The sequence below is a fragment of the Pipra filicauda genome, unplaced genomic scaffold (genome assembly GCF_003945595.2).
Source record: "Pipra filicauda isolate LSUMZ 115617 unplaced genomic scaffold, ASM394559v2 scaffold24_size8852520_pilon, whole genome shotgun sequence".
Lineage (NCBI taxonomy): Eukaryota > Metazoa > Chordata > Aves > Passeriformes > Pipridae > Pipra > Pipra filicauda.
Genome location: NW_024104365.1, coordinates 2,649,389 through 2,669,501, shown reverse-complemented (window position 1 = coordinate 2,669,501; position 20,113 = coordinate 2,649,389). Strand labels below are relative to the sequence as shown.

Genomic DNA, 20,113 nt, shown 5'->3' with positions numbered 1-20,113 from the left:
TCTACTTCTGAAAGTTAAGAGCAAAGCTGGATCTCGGAAATCATGCACATGCAGAAGATACCAGCACAAAATCTCTGTCCAGCCTAAAAGGCAGCTCTGTCTTGCCTTTCTGAAGAACAGATAGTCTTAAGAGGATTAAAAATTAGGTACCACTGTTGTTCACTGTTGTTAGATATGACAGCGATTTTCCAGTTCCGTATAGAAATATGGTAAATATAAAACATTTGGCAACTGAAGCAACATTTCTAAAAGAGAAACTGTATTTGAAGTCCTTACCTACAGAACCTGTGGTCAGGAGGTTCTGCTTAACAGCTAAAAAGTGCTGCAAAATATGCCAAACGTTAATATTCATAATTTATAGCTAGTTCACTATAGAATGGTTTCTTGGTGCCTTGGACAGAATTTGATGGCTAAAATCAAAACCCAGCCAGTCCTGGTGAAATAATATACTTATTTTTTCAGTTTGGAGAAAGTTTGAGGAAATCAAGTAGTCTTTCACTGTTTTAGAGATATACTAGGCAGCTTAATAACCAGTGAGATGCAGAAAATAGAGTGGTCAATTCAGTAATGGTACTCATGGACACAATTTTGATGTTAGACAACCTAAAAGTTTTCATGAATGCTGAATCTAAGAAGGCCAGAAGACTATTGCAATTTGGTAACAGATCTGAAGAACAAGGCTTGCTTTGTTTGACAAATAACTGGAGTTCAATGATCCACTTCAGCTGTGGGAAGCTGTCATGAAGTTGCAAAGCAGAAATTTGATATGACAAAACTGTTGTTTTAAAAGATCAATGACGAGAGGAGGTTGTGGCAGAATTTCAGCAGTCTAATTAGTGATGTTAGTAGTATATCCCAAAAAGCTTGTGTTAGATAAAGAATAGGTGCTTTTTTTGCAAATGAATAATTTAATAATCACCTGGGAGAAGGAGTAAACAGCACATTAATTAGATTTGTAGATTATTTCAAAATTGGAGGTGCTACAACTTACATAAGAGGTAAGACAAAAAGCCTGTAATGACTGAAAATAAAAATTGGCAGTCACTAGCGAAATAGGATCTATCTAGAAAAATGCAAGAGAATGCATTTTAGACTAATAAGAAAAAAATTCAACAGGAATACCTGGGGGAAAATGACCTGAGGGTAGTAAATACAATGTGAAAGTGTAACACAGTGTTTCAGCATGGAAAAAATAATAATTTAATTTCACAGAGTAAAGGATGTTGTACATGAGAAACCCCTTCTAAGGCAACATGGTGCATTCACTGAATATTGTGTATAGGTCTGGACATTTCTACAGCAAAAATCTGAACTGAAAGGAATTTACTAAAAAGTAATAAGAAGCGTATATGAGAGAAAATAAAACTTACGAGAGAAAATAAAAAGAATGTTTGCTTACAGTAAAAGCTTGGATCAATGAAAATCAAGAAAAATCAAGAAAATCAAAAAGAGTAAGGTTATATATAATATAAGTCTGAGCAAAAGCAGATGAGAAGCAGCCCTTTTTTCATTTGCAATTTTTTCACTACGAAATTGTGTGACCTCAGGCAAGTCAGATTGCCTTTAGGTGCCTCAATTTCTTCATTACCTCTATAATTATGTGCATATTATAAGAATATCTTTTTTGATTTCACAGAGATGTTGCAAGAATTTAATTAATTAATCTTGATTTAAAAATATAAATAGTAGAATGAAAATACATGGAGTGAAAAACAAAATATGTCTGCGATTCTTATACATATGAAAGAACTGTCAAGATCCAGATAAGTTAAACTGCTTGAAAGTTAGCATCCTTGTGGTTCAAAGATTTAGGGATACGTGATTTACATTCTCATTTAACACCTATGATTTCCATCTCTCATTCTAGGACAATGATCTTTTGCATATTCATCCCCTGTGAATAATCTGTAGGAAGTCTTTCTATGTGACTGGAGAGAATTATGTATTTGGTTAAAACATGACAGCGCAGCACAACTCTGCAAAATCTGACTAAAAATTTTCTTTTCAGAAAAGCATCTTGAGTATAACTTCAGAAAGGTGTGAAGCAGACTCAGAGTTGAAAGCATTGTTCAGAGAAAGAATATGCAATTCATAATTGTCTTTTTTGAGAGTGGATGGCACAGGGCATAACAATTTTCAGACCATGTTAATTTAGCTACTAAAGTCTAATTGCTAAATCTGTTTTCAACCTTTCTTCGTATCTTACCTAAGAAAAAAGAGATGAGAACATTAACAGGAAATCCTGACAATCCATAGCCACGTTCTATGTTCAATAGTTAAAATATTACATTACACCAGCATAAAAATAGTTCTGTTTCTTCATTATCTGTGTGACTAATCTCAGAAGCATGCCTTTACAAGGAATGTGGCCTTGAAAGTGCTCTACTCTTTAGACATTTCTAAAACAATCTCCAAATTCCTTCCCAAATGGCACTCAACTCTTTGGAAACAAAACCAGACTACTTTCTTTCCTCTAGTCAAACAAACTGGGATCATTACGGTAAACTTTGAGCTGCCCTGGTTTACTTGATACTTAAGTTGGCAAACACAGAGAAAATAAGACTAATTTGAAAGATAACTTCCCTCCAAGAAGGAACAGCATAGTAACGTATAGCATAACAGATATAACAAGTATAACAAATAACACTACTCTCTTATTAGAAAATGTGGGCTATTTCCATTGTAAAGCACCGTACATCTAGATAAAAGCTAGATCTATTTCCTGAAGACACTCCAGGTCAGTGCCCCAGCGCTATGTAAATGTGATACCCCATTAACTCACACATGTTTTGCAAACAGAAGCTGAGAAGAAACCTTTTAGCTGTTGCAGAACTTGCTGCACTTGTTCGTAGATGGTCTATTAGTGAATTTGATAGTGTGCTGTTTCACTGGGTAGTCTAATAAAGTCTTTTAAACAGACTAAGTGGTAAGGCATTGGTGGGAGCAGAGTCTGGCCCTTTCCTAGGATCTTGAAAACTGCATTAGTACTTTGAGGTTTTTATGTCACAGCTGAACATAAGTAGACAGCCAAGCACCTACTTATTGACTTCCTCCGCAAAATTTCCACCTCGTAATTTTATTACTCCCTTGACAGTATTTTGTTCTTATCTCCAAGAGTTACTTGCCATACTACATGGACAGACCACCAAACCTTCACCTCTCTCTTTTTATCCTTTCCTCCCCTTTCTTTTAGCTGAAGGAATCACAGCACATTTTTTCTAATTTAACAAGGTAAACCAGTTTAGTCGGTTTAAAGTTAACTGAGGGTTTGCATGACCATCGCAGTAAGGTGGCCTCGTGGTTGATCCTACAATTCTTGAACAATAGGAGTTTAACTATAATCAGTCTAAATATGTTTGTCATAGTAATGAAGGAAATTTCAAGTAAGAAGGATATGCCAGTCTGAGTAGCAAAAGGAGATTTTAAAAAAGAAGGAAAGAACCCATACCTAGGAATATTGAGATCCTGTACACAAGTTTTAGGCAAGGAACACTAGGGTAATTCATTCAAACAAGAGTAACATCAGGCAGTATCTTACAAAATTTTGCAGGCAGAAATAGTTTTAAGTTTTTCCTTTTTTCATTGGTAAATGAAATTTTAATATTTTGATCTAAAAATGTACTTGTTACAAAGATGTCTTTTTGCCCTTTTATCTGTGCAGCCTTCATCCATCAGACTGTATGCCTAATAATGATACACTTAAAATGACAGATAGGTATTTATCTTCTTATGTAAAATGAACAGCACTGCACAAACTCGCAAGCAGTATTATCACGAGTCTTAGTTTGAGACCTGCCAATAGAATATCCAGGGATACTTTTGTTTTGCACAACTACAGCAGTACATTAGGGATGCAGAAATCAGCTCTGTAAATGATCCCTGGGTCTGTAGTTTTTGCCCCTAATGCTGTATTTGTTTTTATTCCAGAGATTATATAAAAAGCTTTTCACATCATTGCTATTCCAAAGTTAAATATGGATTATATCTTTCCTGCGTATGCTTAAAGTAGTAAAAATAAATAAATACAATACAGATTATCAATAAGGGCATTGCCAGTCTGCATAGTAACATATTTTCTATTTAGGGAATTTGTAAAAAGCAGCAATAGAGATGTAAATTAAGGTGATTAAGACATTTAGACATTTTAGTCAAACCAGGAAACTGCTATTGTCTTTATGCTGTGCTAAGATTGTTTCCTTTCAAGTTGTGCATTTGAAGGCCTAATTACAGATACTCCATGCATTCTGAAGACTCTTCTGAGTTGAAGAAGAAAAGCAGGTGCCAGGAGGAGGGCAGATTTATGTCTTAGATAATATTCCATAAGAACAAAAACTTCCTGCTGGTAAACAATCCTTGGGTAGCCACCTTCTCCTGCTCATACCTTTAGATGATTTACCAGATCCTGTAACTTTTGACAAGTAAGTCCATAGACTGCAATGGCAATAAAGCCCTGTGGATTGCCCAATGAGAGACTTTTGCTGATGCGGCCTTCCTCGGGCCGTTACATTTCAATGTTTACCCATTCTTTCATGGGACTAAGACCACCATAAAAGTATAGTCAGTTCTCATCTGTCCTTTTCTCACCTCTAAGCTTCCTTTCCTCTCCTGCACTTCTTTCATTCCCCTTCTTCCATGCACTTCTTTAGTAATAGATGAACAAAATAATTTCCTCCTAGACACATCACTACAACAGTGATAAAGTTTTAGCAAGCAACTTACTGATGCTTCAGTAGAAAAACAGATCACGCTAGAGAAACACATCTCTCAGCAACGTAGCTACATAAATCACGAGCATAGGTGAAGGTGATGAAAAGGAGCTTTATTTAAAAAGGATTTTTTTTATAACTGGTGGGTACATCATTACTTTGGCTTGCTGCTTTTTATTTTAGGCATTAGCTGAAAATGCAATTGATCCCCATGCAAAGTCCTGGCATTAAGCCTGCACATATTTAGATCCGGCACAGACTTATCCTTGGGCTAAGAATGGAATAAGGATTTTTCTAGTTTTATGTAGTCATGGATTGCCATGCATACGAAAGAAAGCAGTTCAAAAAGCCAATCATGTAAAGGAAGAGAATGTAAGAATGTAAGATGCCAAATAAATCCAAATAAATTGCTATGCTTTTAGGGTTTGCTGTGAACAGTTAAGCAAGATATTATCCTGGAAAGTACAGTATTGTCTCTCTGGTTCTGTTGTTATAACTGGTCGATTATTACTTTGAACAAACACTAATAACTTTTTCCTTTTCAAGAACTATGTAAAATTCGAAAAAAATGGAATTCAGGTATACTCAGATTGCTGAGACCAGCAGTACCTTCCTTCCATAAGGAGCATTGTTGAAGGGCCATTTTGAAATATCTTCCTATTTCTCCTTCACTTTCCAGAACCTCTCTTATTTTTACCATATTTTGTTTTAGCATAAAAAGTTCTTCTACAAGGTCATGTGGACCTAATAAGGTAGAGACCGATCCAATTATCCCATCAATATGGAGATTGCATGACACTGAAACTGCAAAAAATATTAAAGATGTGCTCATATTTATACAAGAAGTGAAATGCTATAAAATTTTGTGGGTAGAAAAGTCTGTTGTAGGGTAATTTCCAATCTAAGCTGTATAAATTCTTAATTTAAATTTCCTTAATGATCACTGGATATTTAACTTCTAATTTTTATTTAACAGACAACCTGTCACGTAGGAATCCCTATGCTGCAAGACATTTTATTTTATCCCTATCTTTAATTATGTCACCATAAAACTTGCTTGACAAGCTAGTCTCTGACAGTGGACTGCTAAGTCCTTTGTCTGAAATGCCGCTGTTCCCATTTATCACACTGGTAAAACAAGAATCTAAAGAAAACTCCAAGAATGATTGGATTCTGGGTTAATGTGGCAAAACTGGACCAAGGAGGATGTGACAGTGTAGTAAACCTCACTGAAAATGAAAGTTTCACTGGTTCAAGTTTCCGGCTAATACAAACAAATAAACAAACAAATCTCCTTCCTTATTGATATACAATTAGATGAGAATGGTTGAGCCTCCATACCTTTACTTAGACTTAAAATTCAATGCGTGAATAAACAAATCATAACTTTTAGAAGCTGAATATCGATATGCTTACAAGTTCACAGTGGTCTTTTAAAATATCTTATCATGTATGTTTTGGTATGAACACAGGATGCTGAATCTTAAATGTAGGCTACATGTAGGAAAAGGATGGCTCTGGGCACTGAACTAAAAAGCAGACTAATATCACAGCTGTAGCTCTTCACTAGCTGTAGCTCACTAGGCAGCAGATCCCAGCTAGCTGGGTTTAGGTAGAGTCAAAAAATGATCCTGAGATATCTGAGACTCTGGGATCCATTCCTCATAACCTAAAAGCATCTTCATGGCCAGTACTGAAACTTCATTAGGCACTTGAGAAGGTTCTCCCTGCAAGTTATTTAATGAGAGATTAAATTATGTTATTTACTTGTAGGAGTGCCAGGAAAATTATGGAGATATATACAACAGTAGATACTGAAAAAACCCACTACTTTCCTGGGAGTGTTTCAGATTTGCTTGTAAAGCTGATCAAGTGTTAACAGCAGCAACTTGTAAAAAAAATGCTGTGCTGATGTTTTTCACAAATTCATAGAACTTCACTGTGCCATAAAATACACTGTTGGAAAAGATTTTATAATTTTTTCTCCTCAATTTTAAATGTAACATGTTGGGGTTTTCAGCTGAAAATAACCTTTAGCATTCATTTGAAATCTTCAAAAATACTTGAATTTACCGAAATTCTAAACTAAATCTGTGTGGTATTTTGCTGACATGAAATACATATTTCAAATTCAAATCTTGCTTCTTGCTTTGTGTGATGATTGAAACAAGGTGTTTTCTTCAAAAAATTGTTTCCAGCTTTGAAAAATTAAACAATCCAAATTGTATATATTTGCTTAGTTTTAAGAGTTAATTGCTTTAAGTAATTTTCCCAGTTGGTATTCCTTCACATGTATTCATTTCTTATTATGTTTAAAAAGCTTGTTGTATTTTTCCCCTCTAGAGATTTTACATGCTCCAAAAACTAGCTCACATCAAGAAGAAATCATCTCATCTTCCACCTACCAAACTTTGATTCAACTTTTATACAGCAAGCTTGTATAAACTGATGCCTTCCTTAAGCTGCACACCCCTGTGAAAATGCTTCAATGTCAGAAGAAGGGAAAAGGAGATAACAACAGAATTGATTTCCTCAGCACAGTTTTAGCACCTGTGTAGACCAGTTGCTCTTGTCAGAGTAAAAATTACTTCTCATATATTGTACCCACTCATTGATGTTAGTATTCAACAACTACCTGCTGTTGCCTTTTCCCAGTCACGATCTTGCTGAGACATCATTGACTGAAAATGTCCTACATTTCTGAAATGAGCTGTTTTCACCTCCTTCCTGCTTTACATATGTCTAACGTTTTCACTAGAAGTGTAGCTCTTCAAGAGCAAGAACAGCCTTTTAGCTGTGAGTTGATGAATTTCCTAACTGGAAAATAGTGAATGGTTTCTAGATGCTCCCATGATAACGCAAAAAAGTATCAATTCACAGTAAATAATTTCTCCTAAGAATGTCAAATTAAGAACTTGCCATATATTAAAAAGATATATTTCAGGCTTTAAGCTTTAGTTTTCTTTTTTATTAAAATTTAGTTTACAGATAGCTCATGACAGTTATTTTTGGTCCTCTCTTTCCCTCTCCTGGTCCCCACTCCCCCTTTTCCATCTCATCTCCTGCTCTACACATTGCCCTTGCGATATCACTGCTGTTAATGATAGGCAACTGACCTGAGCATTGCTGAAACACTCAGTGGACATTTTAGTCCTATATCATTCTGAAAGCATAAAGCATTCAAAGCATAAAGGTTACAACTAGAAGAAAATAAAGGACTTTATTTCTTATAAAGCTTGTGAACTAATATATACACATATATAAACAACACTTGAATGTCCAAGAACAAGAAATACTGCAGTATGGATAATCTGATGGGTTTATGTCTTGGTTATCTGTATTTATTTTGTTCGTAGCAGCCCGGTCAGTAGCAACTGCGCTCTTTACAGTGGTGTCACATCTAACATCAGCTTGGTGGTGATTATGGTGTTAAAATAACCAGCCTGTCTGCACTGCATTTGCCAGCCCTCACCAGCACTGAGTTGGGCTGCCCACACGGAGACCGACTGCTCCTGCTTTCTCCCAGCACCACACAGACAACTAGACAAATTCTACTCTGGGAGTCTAGGCAGCATATGTTTATTTTTACCTCCCAGCTTTTGGTATAGAATGAGAGATAATGTAAAGCAAGTGAGGAAGACTTGAGGAACAATATGTCTGTGAGACATCTTTTATATCTTCCTGAATCTATGTAGCTCTGATCTATGTACACAATTTTCATAATTGCCACTGAGCATAGCAAAAGTGGACCTTCATATGCCTGTTTTTAAGCTATCTCCAAAAGTATTCTTACGGTACACAGGAATAAAGGCATATAGTTCCCTTCTGTCCCTAAAGGATCTATCCTACTGCTGAAAGTGACAGTCCTATGACATTTCGCCCAGAAAAAGAGCCATTTCCATCTTTTTCTGGTAAACTACATAGCAGAGGTAAAAGGAAAAAAAAGGAAACTTTAATTTAAACTTTAAAAAGTCATTTAGATTAGCAGAGGAAGAGGGACAAAGAGTCATTAAATCATTTTTCAGTATTACAGGAACCTTTTCATGATATACTAAGTTTCCTTTTAATTTCCCAGTTGCTTGGACACACAGGCAAAAGAATTAGGGAAAGAAGGTCAGCAAAAAGATAACAATGCCTGTGTATTGCAGTCAAGAGATTAATCTAAAGAACAGTATTTCTGCATTTAATGAGGGTTGAGGACAACAAATGAGAAATTATAAGGGTACAGTTCCTATTATCCAAGTACTGACAATATGTATGAATACCCTTGTTTCAAAGCTTGGGTTTTATAAACAGTCCCTATTTTTGATTCTCACGCATAGTTTTGTCCTTGCTGTGTGATGGGTAAGCATCCACTATCAGAGTAAGAATCATGTATGGACAAGAGAGCCTCTGACAAATGATTGCAAGAAGACAACAGTATTATCGACTTAAGGCTGAGTCCATTGTTAGTTCTATTCTTGTCCATATGCATATGAAGCATCTTTAATCACAGGGGTTTTAGTATTTGTAAATCAGTAATTTTACTTATGGGTTGATATTTTTAAGGCTTAGACATTAATTTCAGAAAACTATTTCCATCATAAAATATTAAAAACATACACTGTTAAGAGCTTCACCGAAGATTAAACGCTATTTGAATTCAACAGGATAGCATTTTTTTCAACCAGCATAAGATAATGACTGACCTCTATAGTGCTTACCTGCCTCAATATTTCAAATGTCTTTTCCCCCACAAAATACTACAGAAAAGAAAAAGAGAGGATGACATCTGCAAAAGAGCCAAAGCAAGCACAAAGGAGAGTCTCAAAAGTGTTTTAGATGTCTCACACCTTATTCTTATTCTGTTCCTTGGAGTGAAATTTATCTGAATAAATGTACAAATAAGTCCAAAGTATAGGCATCTATGTCTAAATATCCTCTCTAATCAATAGAGAGAAATAAATACTCCAGGGAAAGATTTTTCTTGACCTATTTGAGGTGCAAACTTTACACTAGTATGACTTGCACCTTTCATTCCCTGTTGACTACTGAGGGAACATACAGGAATACTCCGTATACAGGAAGATGTCTTGTCTTCAGCAAGGCAAATTCTGCTTTCTGCTGAACAGAAAAAACATTGGATCCCTGCCTTCTCAAAGCCTGTTTGGATTTGGCTATATTATTTGGACAACATGCTTTCTAACAAGATCCATTTGAGAGTGGGTGATGTCTGCCTGTTCCAGCACAGGGTAGCAGCTTGTTCTTTGCTTTGCAGCTTCATAAACTTGATGCAGCAGGTTAGCAAATTACATGCTCTGCTGACCAGCTGCACTTAGCAAATGAAACTGAGGAAGTGCAGAGAGCACAACCCATCCAAATACACAAAGCACATTTCTAACTGCAGGGAGTGTGCAGAAGACACTGGTTCCCAGAGCACTGCATTTCAGTACTGGACCTGACCAGGTTAGAGGAAATTGCATCTGTGGCTGGAAACTTCTTATTACTAGGTAAATCCTTCCTTTCGCAAGTTTTGTAGGCTTGCCACGTCTCCTCTTTTGTTTAATTAAAAAAAAAACCATTGCTCTACTGTAGTTAACAAATTTTGACATACTATGTGAAACTGATAAACAGTAATCTCAGAGCAAATCTTAAAGAATTAGACCCTAAAATTGTTTGCAGGCAATAAAGGTTTCTCTTAGGCTATTATCAGTTCTGATATGATTTTAATGAGGTGTAGAATAATTTATTTTCAAATTAGTGTTTCCTGTCAATTATAAGCTATGGCATCTCTTACCAAGAATCTCTAATGCTTAGAAACTTGTGCCAGATGTCCAATGAAGGCTTGTAAGCGGTTACATGCTACAAGTCAGCAGATGTTGATTTTTTTTAAGGCAAGTTATGTAGTATGTTAAACCAGTAGATGAATTATATGGAAACTGTTTGCCTGTTAGCACTGCGACAGCCCAGAAGATGTGCAGTTTTAAAAATCCACCTGTCCTGCAATGAATTTTGCATTTCATGTAAAATACGTTGCAAAGCAACTCTGAACTCTTGTAAAAAAAAAAAAAAAAAGAAAAAAAGAAAGAAAAAGAAGAAAAATCAAAACAAAACAAAAAACCCCCAAGCCACCACTGTCTTGTCCAGAGCTAAACTACAAAATATCTGCTATCCCAGCTTTGGCATGGTGTAGCCCATGCACCATCTCAGGCACAGCAGCACTAGAACAATATGAGTATATAACTATTTGACTTTCCCACACTCCAAAGAAGCCTCCTGTCTCCCAGACTGTTTTGTGGCAGACTTTTCTGACTTTCTCCTTCCAAAAACCAAGCAAACAAGCCAGAAATCTTCATGTGGAAACCATTCCTTTCATATTCAATGCATGAAAAGGAAAGCATGAAACAAATACACTGCTGGAAGTCCATCCTTCACCTGCTGAAGTGACCTTCTGTGCTGCTGTATTTCCCCTCTTCTGCAGAAATCCATGGAGGTCATTGTGACTCTGGGCATGAGCTGGGGCGCAAGGCAGGCTGGGCAGCAAGAAGGGGAGGAAGATGGAGCAGAGGGCAGGAGACTTGTACTGGCCATGCAACTGAACCTCAGTGTATTCCAGTTTCCAGCATCTCCCTTATTTCACTTTCCACACATTTTTTTTGCCAAGTTTAAGGTGACAGCTATACCTGCCGATAATAGTTTATCTCATTGAAGAGTTCTTACTTTGTTGGAAAGCAACTTCACAAAACATATTTTTGTCAGCTCTGGTATGAAGGAAAGATTCAAATCCACTATTTTTCTCCAAATTCTTTCATAAATTGTTCAAGAAAAGGGAATATGGGGTGTCTGGGATGATAGCTATTCTTACAGGCAAGGTTTTGGGGGATTATCTTTGAAAACTTCTTTGCTGCTGTGTAATTTACACTGCTACTGCTGGTAATGACTGTAAGAAATATGAGAAGCACTAATGAGTATGGATCACTGTTCTCCTAGAATGTAAAAAAAAAAGGAGCTCAGGGAGTGATGACCCTGTATGACAGATCAATCAGGCTGCAGATTGGTTCTTAGGCTATCCAGGTTATTTTCCTTAGAAGGCGTCATGTCTCACACATTCTGCTGAAGGCTATCCTTATCCATTCAAGTTCATGACAGCTATTCTTAGACATTAGTTCATTTTTAACACCATTGCCAAGACTGGAACTGTAATTTTCAACGACAATGAAGAGACGATGTCTCTTTTATCAGGTTCAGATCTATTTAGCTTAAATTAAAATTCTTTGCTATATTTTTCCTATAGTTATTCAAAGGATTAGTGAAAAAATGTCATTGAACAGCTACTTGTCTCCTCATTAACATTCATGACAAAATCTTCCGGCCGGAGCTGGTTTCGGCTGCTGATGGAGCAATACCTAAAAGAAATTGGCTTGTATGTGAAACAGCTGCTCAGCAATGTCAGTATGCAGGGGAATTGGTGATAATAAGATGATACTATTACAGCTACACTGGGAGCATAGTATATTTTAAGCTGCTTTGAGGTATACAGTTGAGGTCCAAGAATTGGAGCATGACTATTTGTCTAGTGCTAGGAACAGGAAACAGCTGATTGTTACATGTCTGCTTATACAGGTTAGTCCTACACAAAGCCTTGAGGTTAAAGAAAAATCTCTATCTGCTGGAATTCTTCATTTCCTGTGTGTTTTCTGTCTGCTGGAAAAGTTTTTTGTTTCTTTTCCTAGTGTTTGGAAAGGTTTGTGTGTCCTTTGCTGAAACAGGTGTTGCCTTCTTTGCTAGGAACATTGAGCACCTGCTATTTCAAAGGAACTTTTCTCAGTTTGGTGATTTATTTATTTGGCAAGATTCTTAAGAGAAGATTCTCTGGATCCTCATGCACCCACTAGTGAAATTCCAGACACTGATTTTGTTTGAAAAGACCATCCAGTATGTCAATGGAATGACAAATATGTAGATGTGGGCAATACAGTTGTAAACATCTGCACATAAGGCTCAGCCAAGAAACAACTGGCAGCTAGCATTATGTTGTATGTTAATGCATGCCTCTTGTCTAGAACATGGAAACTGAATGAAAAATAACATTTTCAGACCTTTAGCTCTGAGAAATCTTTGAACCTCACATACTATGAGAAATAAAACAGGAAAAAATGAATGTAGAAGAATGGAGTAATTAAAAGTCCCAACATACTGACCACCCCTTAGAAATGTGGAGGACAAATGAATAAGAAATGAAAGCTTATAAAGGGCTTTAAAATGCAAGAATTGATTGCCAGTTAAAAGAAAGATTTAACAAGTTCTGATCATAGTTAGTTCCAAAAAGCCTAGTAATTTTTAAAGTTCTCTGTTACAAATTTCATATTTAGCTTCTATTGCTTTTAGTTATTACAGAAATTTAGTTCTTGTAAAGACTTGGAAGTACTGTACTTGAGGTAAAATGAAATACAAAACTGACATAGAAATTATGTAAGACCATTGACAGCAGACTGAGGTAGGTGAATCTTTCTCTCAGCTCAGCATGATAAGGCTACACATGGAGAGATGGGTCCAGATCTGCACTCCCCAGTACAAGAGAGATATGGGCACACTGGCACAAGCTCAGCAAAGGGCAGTAAGGTGATGAGAGGACTGGATCACCTCTCATAGGAGCAGAGAGAGCTGGGACTGTTGACTAGAATACCTCCATCACATCTCAGCCATGCTTTATGATTCTGTAAAAGGATGTTTGTCTTACCAGAGGGCTAAAGAGACAATGTTCAAGTTAAAGCAGATTGAATTTCCTTTCAGATTAGATCACGAATCTGCGACAAAATTCTGAAAAGGAAAACAGATCTCAAATTGTCTCTCAAAATGAAAATCATAACATCATTCCATCTATGCCTAAGTGTACAGTTGAGGGGAAGAAAGCAAATAAAACTGTCGGCAGAGGGGCTCGAGACAAACTGCGATGACCAATGTGATCAGCAAAATGTCCGTCTCTATTTACAAAGATACCCCTTAAATACCGTTACTACACCCCGGCGCGTGATTTCTTCTTCTACAGTATTGGTTACATGAAAGTATTCACAATGTAAACATGCCCTGTTGACCGCTTCTAATTGGTTTATAGCAGGTGTCCATATGAAATGAGGACACAAGTTTAGCTCTTGGGACTCCACCTTAATCTTGGCATAGATCCTTCTTTGTCTCAGCTTTAGAGCCTGAAGCCATGTTAACTACGCAGCATTTTTTACTGTTTGTACCCAGCTATGCCAAAGCAAGGCTCTCAAAAATGCAGGAGAAATTGCTCACTCAATCTTTGCTCTCCCAACATAAAATAAGAAAGGCAAGGCTTATGAAGGTCAGATCAAAATTCAACAAAGAGTTCACATACTCCCAAGAATACTTATGTTCCAAAACTTAACATTACCCTAAGACATGTCCAGTACAGAAAAAAAAAAAAAAGTGAAGGTCTACAAGATATCCCTTCGATGTCCCTTTCAAGAGTTTTCAAAACTATATAAATGTCTGAATGAACAAAGAGCTTGGTAGCAACTCTAGTTTAAATTAACTCCTTACAGGAGCAAAGCTAATATCTATCACAACATTCCTCAGATGTTCATATATTCATTTATTGCTTACATGCGCTGCTCTGGATAAACACCGGTACTTTACAAAACTTCCATAAAATCATCACAATTGGCTGTATCTGTTTTGTTATTTGTGGTATACTAGCATTAAATGGCAGAATCATGTATCAGAATTCCCTTGTGCAATCAAGGTACCAAATTAAAAAACAACAACAAAAAAGGATGATTCTTGAACAGTTAAAACACTGACCTTATCTAACAATCTTAATATTGCTTCATACTGAAAAGCAGCATCCTATTTTAAACTGCAACATATTTAGCTGGTTTTACACTGAAAGACAGCCTATTAGGTGAATACATTTTTACATTAATGTATTTGCCTCTCTAGAAAGACTAAGCAATTTTTCCATATAAGTGATCAAATTTTGAATAGCTTTAGAATAGCATTAAAATACTGAAAGCATACACTAAGTTCAAATGCTCTCTGATAAGATGTCACATTGCAAATTCCCTTTAAAACATCAGCCATAAGACAGAAGAAAACACTCAGTCTTTTATTCCATTTATTTATCTGTGGAGCAGATCCATAAGAATCCCAGAGCGGAGTACTTAAAAGCAATCAGTAAGTTTCAGCTATACCTTACCATCAGTATTAAGATACAGAATTTCAGTTACTGAAAATGCCATAATGCCCTTAAGTTCATTGCAACATAAAAAGGCCTGAAGTTGCCAAAGAATTAGTAAGATGACATCTGAGCTCTGTGGTCAATGAGCCCAAAATTTTGAGTATACTGCATGGCTCACTGAACACCAGCAATCATCATGGTTTCCTTCTATAAAAAAAAAAGAGCCTTGTACATGCCCTAGATGGTTTGAGATATCTGTTCTGCTTTCACACTCATCTTGTAAGACCGCACATGACTTCTGGATTTATTTTGTTTATAGATCCTTTGAAGATAAGTAAAATTTTGAAAATCCACTGCACAAAAAGTTCCAAATTCACATTTAAAAGGAAAGTCATCATAATGCAGAGCAGTGCACAGTCATTCACACCTTCCAAGGACACTCACTAAATTATATTAGCATCTGATCTGCTGCTGTGGATTTTTCTCCAACTCATCCCCATATTATACATTTTCCATTCCCTTCTTTTTTAATTCACTTTCCCTTCTGTGTCATATTGAGAGAATCAATATTAGAAAAAAAAATCTTTAATTGGATATGATACAGAATTACCCCAAGGAGTTAGAGACATCTTCACTTTTTTCCTAATGGAACCATAGAGTTCCGAAGTAAGCTTATATTTTTAGAGATAACCTTTCCACCATTCTCCTACATGTGTGTATATGACCAATTACCTGGGGTTAGCCAGCTTTACTCCACCTATTTTCAGGCTTTCAACCTACACAAAGCTCTGGAATCCTCTTTGCAATGCTGATTTATGTCTCTTAATGCCATACCCTTTTCAACTTACACATATGCAGAAGTGCTTAGGGTGACACTTTTAACACAAATGCAGATTTCATATTTAGATAAAACCATGACTTAAAAATATGGACACAACCACGAAAACTGATTAATCTTCATTGTTAAAGACAAGTACTTAGAAAATTGTGACCCCATAACCTTGATCTTACAAAGGTCTTATAAAGGCTGATTGCAAGCAAATAAAACCCCCAAACTGTTCTTGTCAGTTCTTTCTAGGTAGAAAAGATGTGTTTGATACTGCTTAAGTACTTTGTATGATAATCCCTCTCAAACGCAACTGAGGCCTTTGTGTTTGGAAGCCAGAAGCCCTTTTAGAGACTCTGTACTTCACAAGAAAATCATGCAGGAAAAAAACCACAGCCTTAAGGCTATAAAAAGGCAAACTACACAAATAGTTCTCGGCAATAACAAAAATCATGGGAGATCCACAGTTCATCTTGCAACAGTGAACATGATTACAAACCTAAATTTTGCATTTGAAACTAGGAGACAAAAATTATAAACGTCTCTATGCATATCTAATCTCTTTTTTCAACATTAGCCAAGCCTGCAGGCGCTTAATAGTCTGATTCTTGATGTCATTGTAATTAAAGGCAATACTCACAAGGCTGATAAGCATACCAGCTGTACATTAACCCTTATCTTAGCCAAACTGACAACTGCAAATGTGATATCTAATGGTAAAGAAAAGAACACTGGAATTTATTATGGATACCTGACTCTTAAATCCCATAAGCATGAAATAAGTAAATTATATCCAGCCTACCGTCAAACTTCTTGTGCCGGGATACAAAAGTGGTGCGTACGAAGTGACTTGTTTCCTCCACTAAGTTTTCAAACTCCAGTTTGCTCTGTTGGCTTAACTTGTCCTCCATTTCTGAGGTGCAGCATGTATATTCCTGAGGGCAGATTCTCAAATGTTCCCCTGGAATCACAAGAAAAAAGGAATTGGAAATATTTGAATACAGACAGAAATGCACCAGAACCAAATACAAATGATGGCTCTCCAGTTTGGGTGGATTACTTAAAGAGCTCTTTAAGGTTTGACTTCTTGACAGAGAACACTTTGTATCAACAGCTTTTCTACAGTTGGGTATTCCTCACATGGGAGGGGAGACACACTTTGCAGAGTTGTTTTGATACTTCAAGAGGTAGAACTATCTCCCATCAAAGTGTTTTCTCACTCTGAAGAAGCCTTCCTCATTTACAGAAATACACTTAAGATTTGAAAAACAGTTGCTTGCTGTCTGTCTGTATTCAAAATGCCTGGAGAAATACCTAGTGAGATGACCTGTTACAAGTCATTGGAACTGTCAAAACTTGAAAAACAGAAATCATGCATTTGCTGTCAAAACCTGAAAAACAGAAATTATGCATTTCTGTAGACAGGTCCCACTCGCCCAAGTGCACCAAAACATTCTCCCCTTCTCACCTTCCTTCCCTTCTGCTTAAATGTATTTTAAAGACTGTTTTTGGATGCCACATGTTTTCTTGGGCAGTATTTCTTGTCAGACTGAGCAAGTGCTCTGCTGAATAAGAGAAAGCAATGAAGAGTTTAATTAATGCTTATGTTATACAGAAATGTAATGTAAAAGGTAATGAAAGCCTCTTATTTAATTCAATAGATTTATCTCTTGAAGCACTGTGCCAGTTCTTCTGACAATATTGCTTTCTTCAGTACAATTTGCAAGTGGAAACCAATTCTTCAGCTCATGAAATTAAAATGGTCTGTTATTACATGAAATGTGAATTTCCAATTGACACTGTACTAAGGGTGTCAGAAACATTTAGCTCAGTTTGTACAAAGGCAGGAATTTCTACCATTCCCTCTTGAGAAATAAAAAGAATGATCTGCCTCTATGATTAAAGTAACTTGTAAGGCAATGAAAACATTTAGCTTTCTGTACACTGAATCCTGATTAAAAATCCCTCTGCAAATCTCTTAAAGGTGCAAATAAAATGATATACAAAGCCCGAGGGTTAAATAAATACTGGGGACCTGATTCTCATTTATATGGAGACTCCTTTCTACCACTGCTGAGCCATAAAGAAGACTTAAATGCAATTTATACCTACTTTAAGGCTGCTTTTCACCATTCTTATTATGTAGTGAGGAGAATCAGGCTCTAAGTTTAATGCTTCCCAGGGGTATAATACATTTAGCTCCCGCATCATTTTGAAGGCAGCATCACAAAGAGGTTTGCACATGCTTAGAATAAACATTGTCTTGAGTTTGCCCTCACCTTATTCCAATTTATGTTTCAGTTCTTGAATGAAGACTTTTAATTTGAAATTCAGTCATTCCTCAACCCTGATGCATCCCCATTTTGTTTTTTTTTTTTTCTGCAAGAGTTCATCATAATATATGAACTATAATGCCGTGAGATTTCTTTTAGCAATCTCAAGATTTTTTAAAAGCTCAGTTATACATCTGCAGGAAGGATCATTAATTATTATCAGTTACTGTTCAGCAGCACTAGTTACAAGTCTCAGTTATGTCCAAAAGCATCATGATAAAAATCACTGTATAAACCTGGGAAAAAAAGATATCCCATGATCATCAAAATATTGTAAAGATTGTTTCCCATGTCTACTACACCTTCCCAACATAATCAAATAATTCTTTTCCATCCTCAAAATCACACATCTAAGCAAAAAACAAGACACACAGGGCCTGGTGAGCCAGCTGCTGTCAAGCATAAAAGATAGTGGCAAACTAATGTTTGCCTTACCCTCTACATCTCTGTCACATTAAACTGAAACTATTCAACAGGTAAAGGAGGTACCATAATAAGAAACAATAAAGGTTATTTTAGTAACAGTAATGTTGTGAGGTTTTTATTAGATGTCAGAAAGACAAGTAAAGCTGAAATACTGTGTCATCAGAAGCAGTACTGCATGCTTGATTAAATTAAAACAAAAAAAACCAACAAAACCCCATCCATAATGTGTGCAACCCCCTTCCTTGATAAATTCATGGGTTTTTGTTTATTTTAAACACCTACTATCCCAGTTCCAGCCAGAGTCGTAGTTTATGCTTTCATTAGGGTTATTATGATTATGTCCTCTAGTGCCATTGCAACCAAGGAATTTTATAAAGCTCAGTTTTCTTTCCTCAGCTCATGTCAAGTTCTTATTCTTTTCTCTCTGGCTCTGTTTGTTTTTCATGACTGCCAGACTATAAACTGAACTAATGGTAATCATGAAGGCACTGTGCTTAGTAAGTAACAGTTATGAGTCTAAATTTTTTAACACACTATGTTGTGCTGTATGCTATGACAAATTAAAGCCTATTGAACAGTTATTTTTGCAGCAATATTAATTTTTCTTTCACTTATTTATTTGCAGTCTCACTTTTGACTAAAATTACTTCTCACTTTGGCTGCTACAGACTCATTCAGATTCCTACTGCACTTCTTTTTTATATGTGTATTTTCATTAAGTTTCTTCTTTTTAATTTACTGGTTATTCATTCATTCATGAGGTTCTTGAATGCTTAAATCTGAAACTCACATTTATCAGAAATGCTCGCAAATTCTACATTACCTCATTGCCTTTTTCTCCCAACAATGTGTCTTCCTAAATCATCTCAACTAGCCACCCACCATCATCACAAAAACTTTGCTGAACTTTAATGAACTTTTTTTTAAACCACATTTCTAGTTCTTCTCTTCTTCCCAACCATATACTCACTCCCTGCATTTTTGTAGAATGAAATAATAATGGAAATATTTTGCTACTCTTCATATTCTGCTTCAAGATTTTTGCCTTCTTCTCTTTCCTGAACTAGAGGTTCAGGTCAGATTACAGATAAAGCAAAAGAAAAAGCAAAATTACTTCCATTGCTTCATGCCAAGAAGCATGCAAAGATGAAGATTTTAGAAATTTTGTCTCATAAGCCCTGGCATGTTTATACCAAGTATGACTGGCTGCAGTCTCCATAGGTTCACAACTTAGAAAAAACTCATGTGCTGTCCAAGGAATGGCAAATGGAAACTCTCTGACAAAGTAATTTCTGTATGCCTAATCTTATTTGTTTTTTAAAAGCATGATTTCCATTTTTTACTCATTCTTACCAAACCTTCAACTCATGTTAGAATCACCAGGTCATTAGTTCACTCCTTGTAGAAAAAAAAAATGGACACAATTTTCTCAAAACAGAAGTAGGGAGTTTAGGGAGGGGAGTTTGTTGGTTTCTTTGTTAGTTTGTTTTTTTTTTAATTAAGGGGTGAGTGCTTTATTTTGGATTTTTTTTCTTCTTTTATGCAAATCTGTGTCCTAACAGACTGTTTGGATTGGAAATAGCTCTGCAGGCTATATTTGATTGTGCTTCCTCTGATTTCTTGAATTGGATCATTTACTGTT

General features: G+C 36.2%; 1 protein-coding gene across 2 annotated transcripts in view; it reads right to left on the bottom strand.

Moving 5' to 3' along the window:
- Positions 1 to 20,113, bottom strand: part of GPC6 (glypican 6) — a 769,083-nt gene that overhangs the window by 518,488 nt on the left and 230,482 nt on the right. For both annotated transcript variants that reach the window (XM_039381996.1, XM_027724667.2), the window contains exon 2: positions 16,515 to 16,673. In XM_039381996.1, the coding sequence (XP_039237930.1) occupies positions 16,515 to 16,673 (159 nt within the window). The remainder of the gene's footprint in view (positions 1 to 16,514; positions 16,674 to 20,113) is intronic.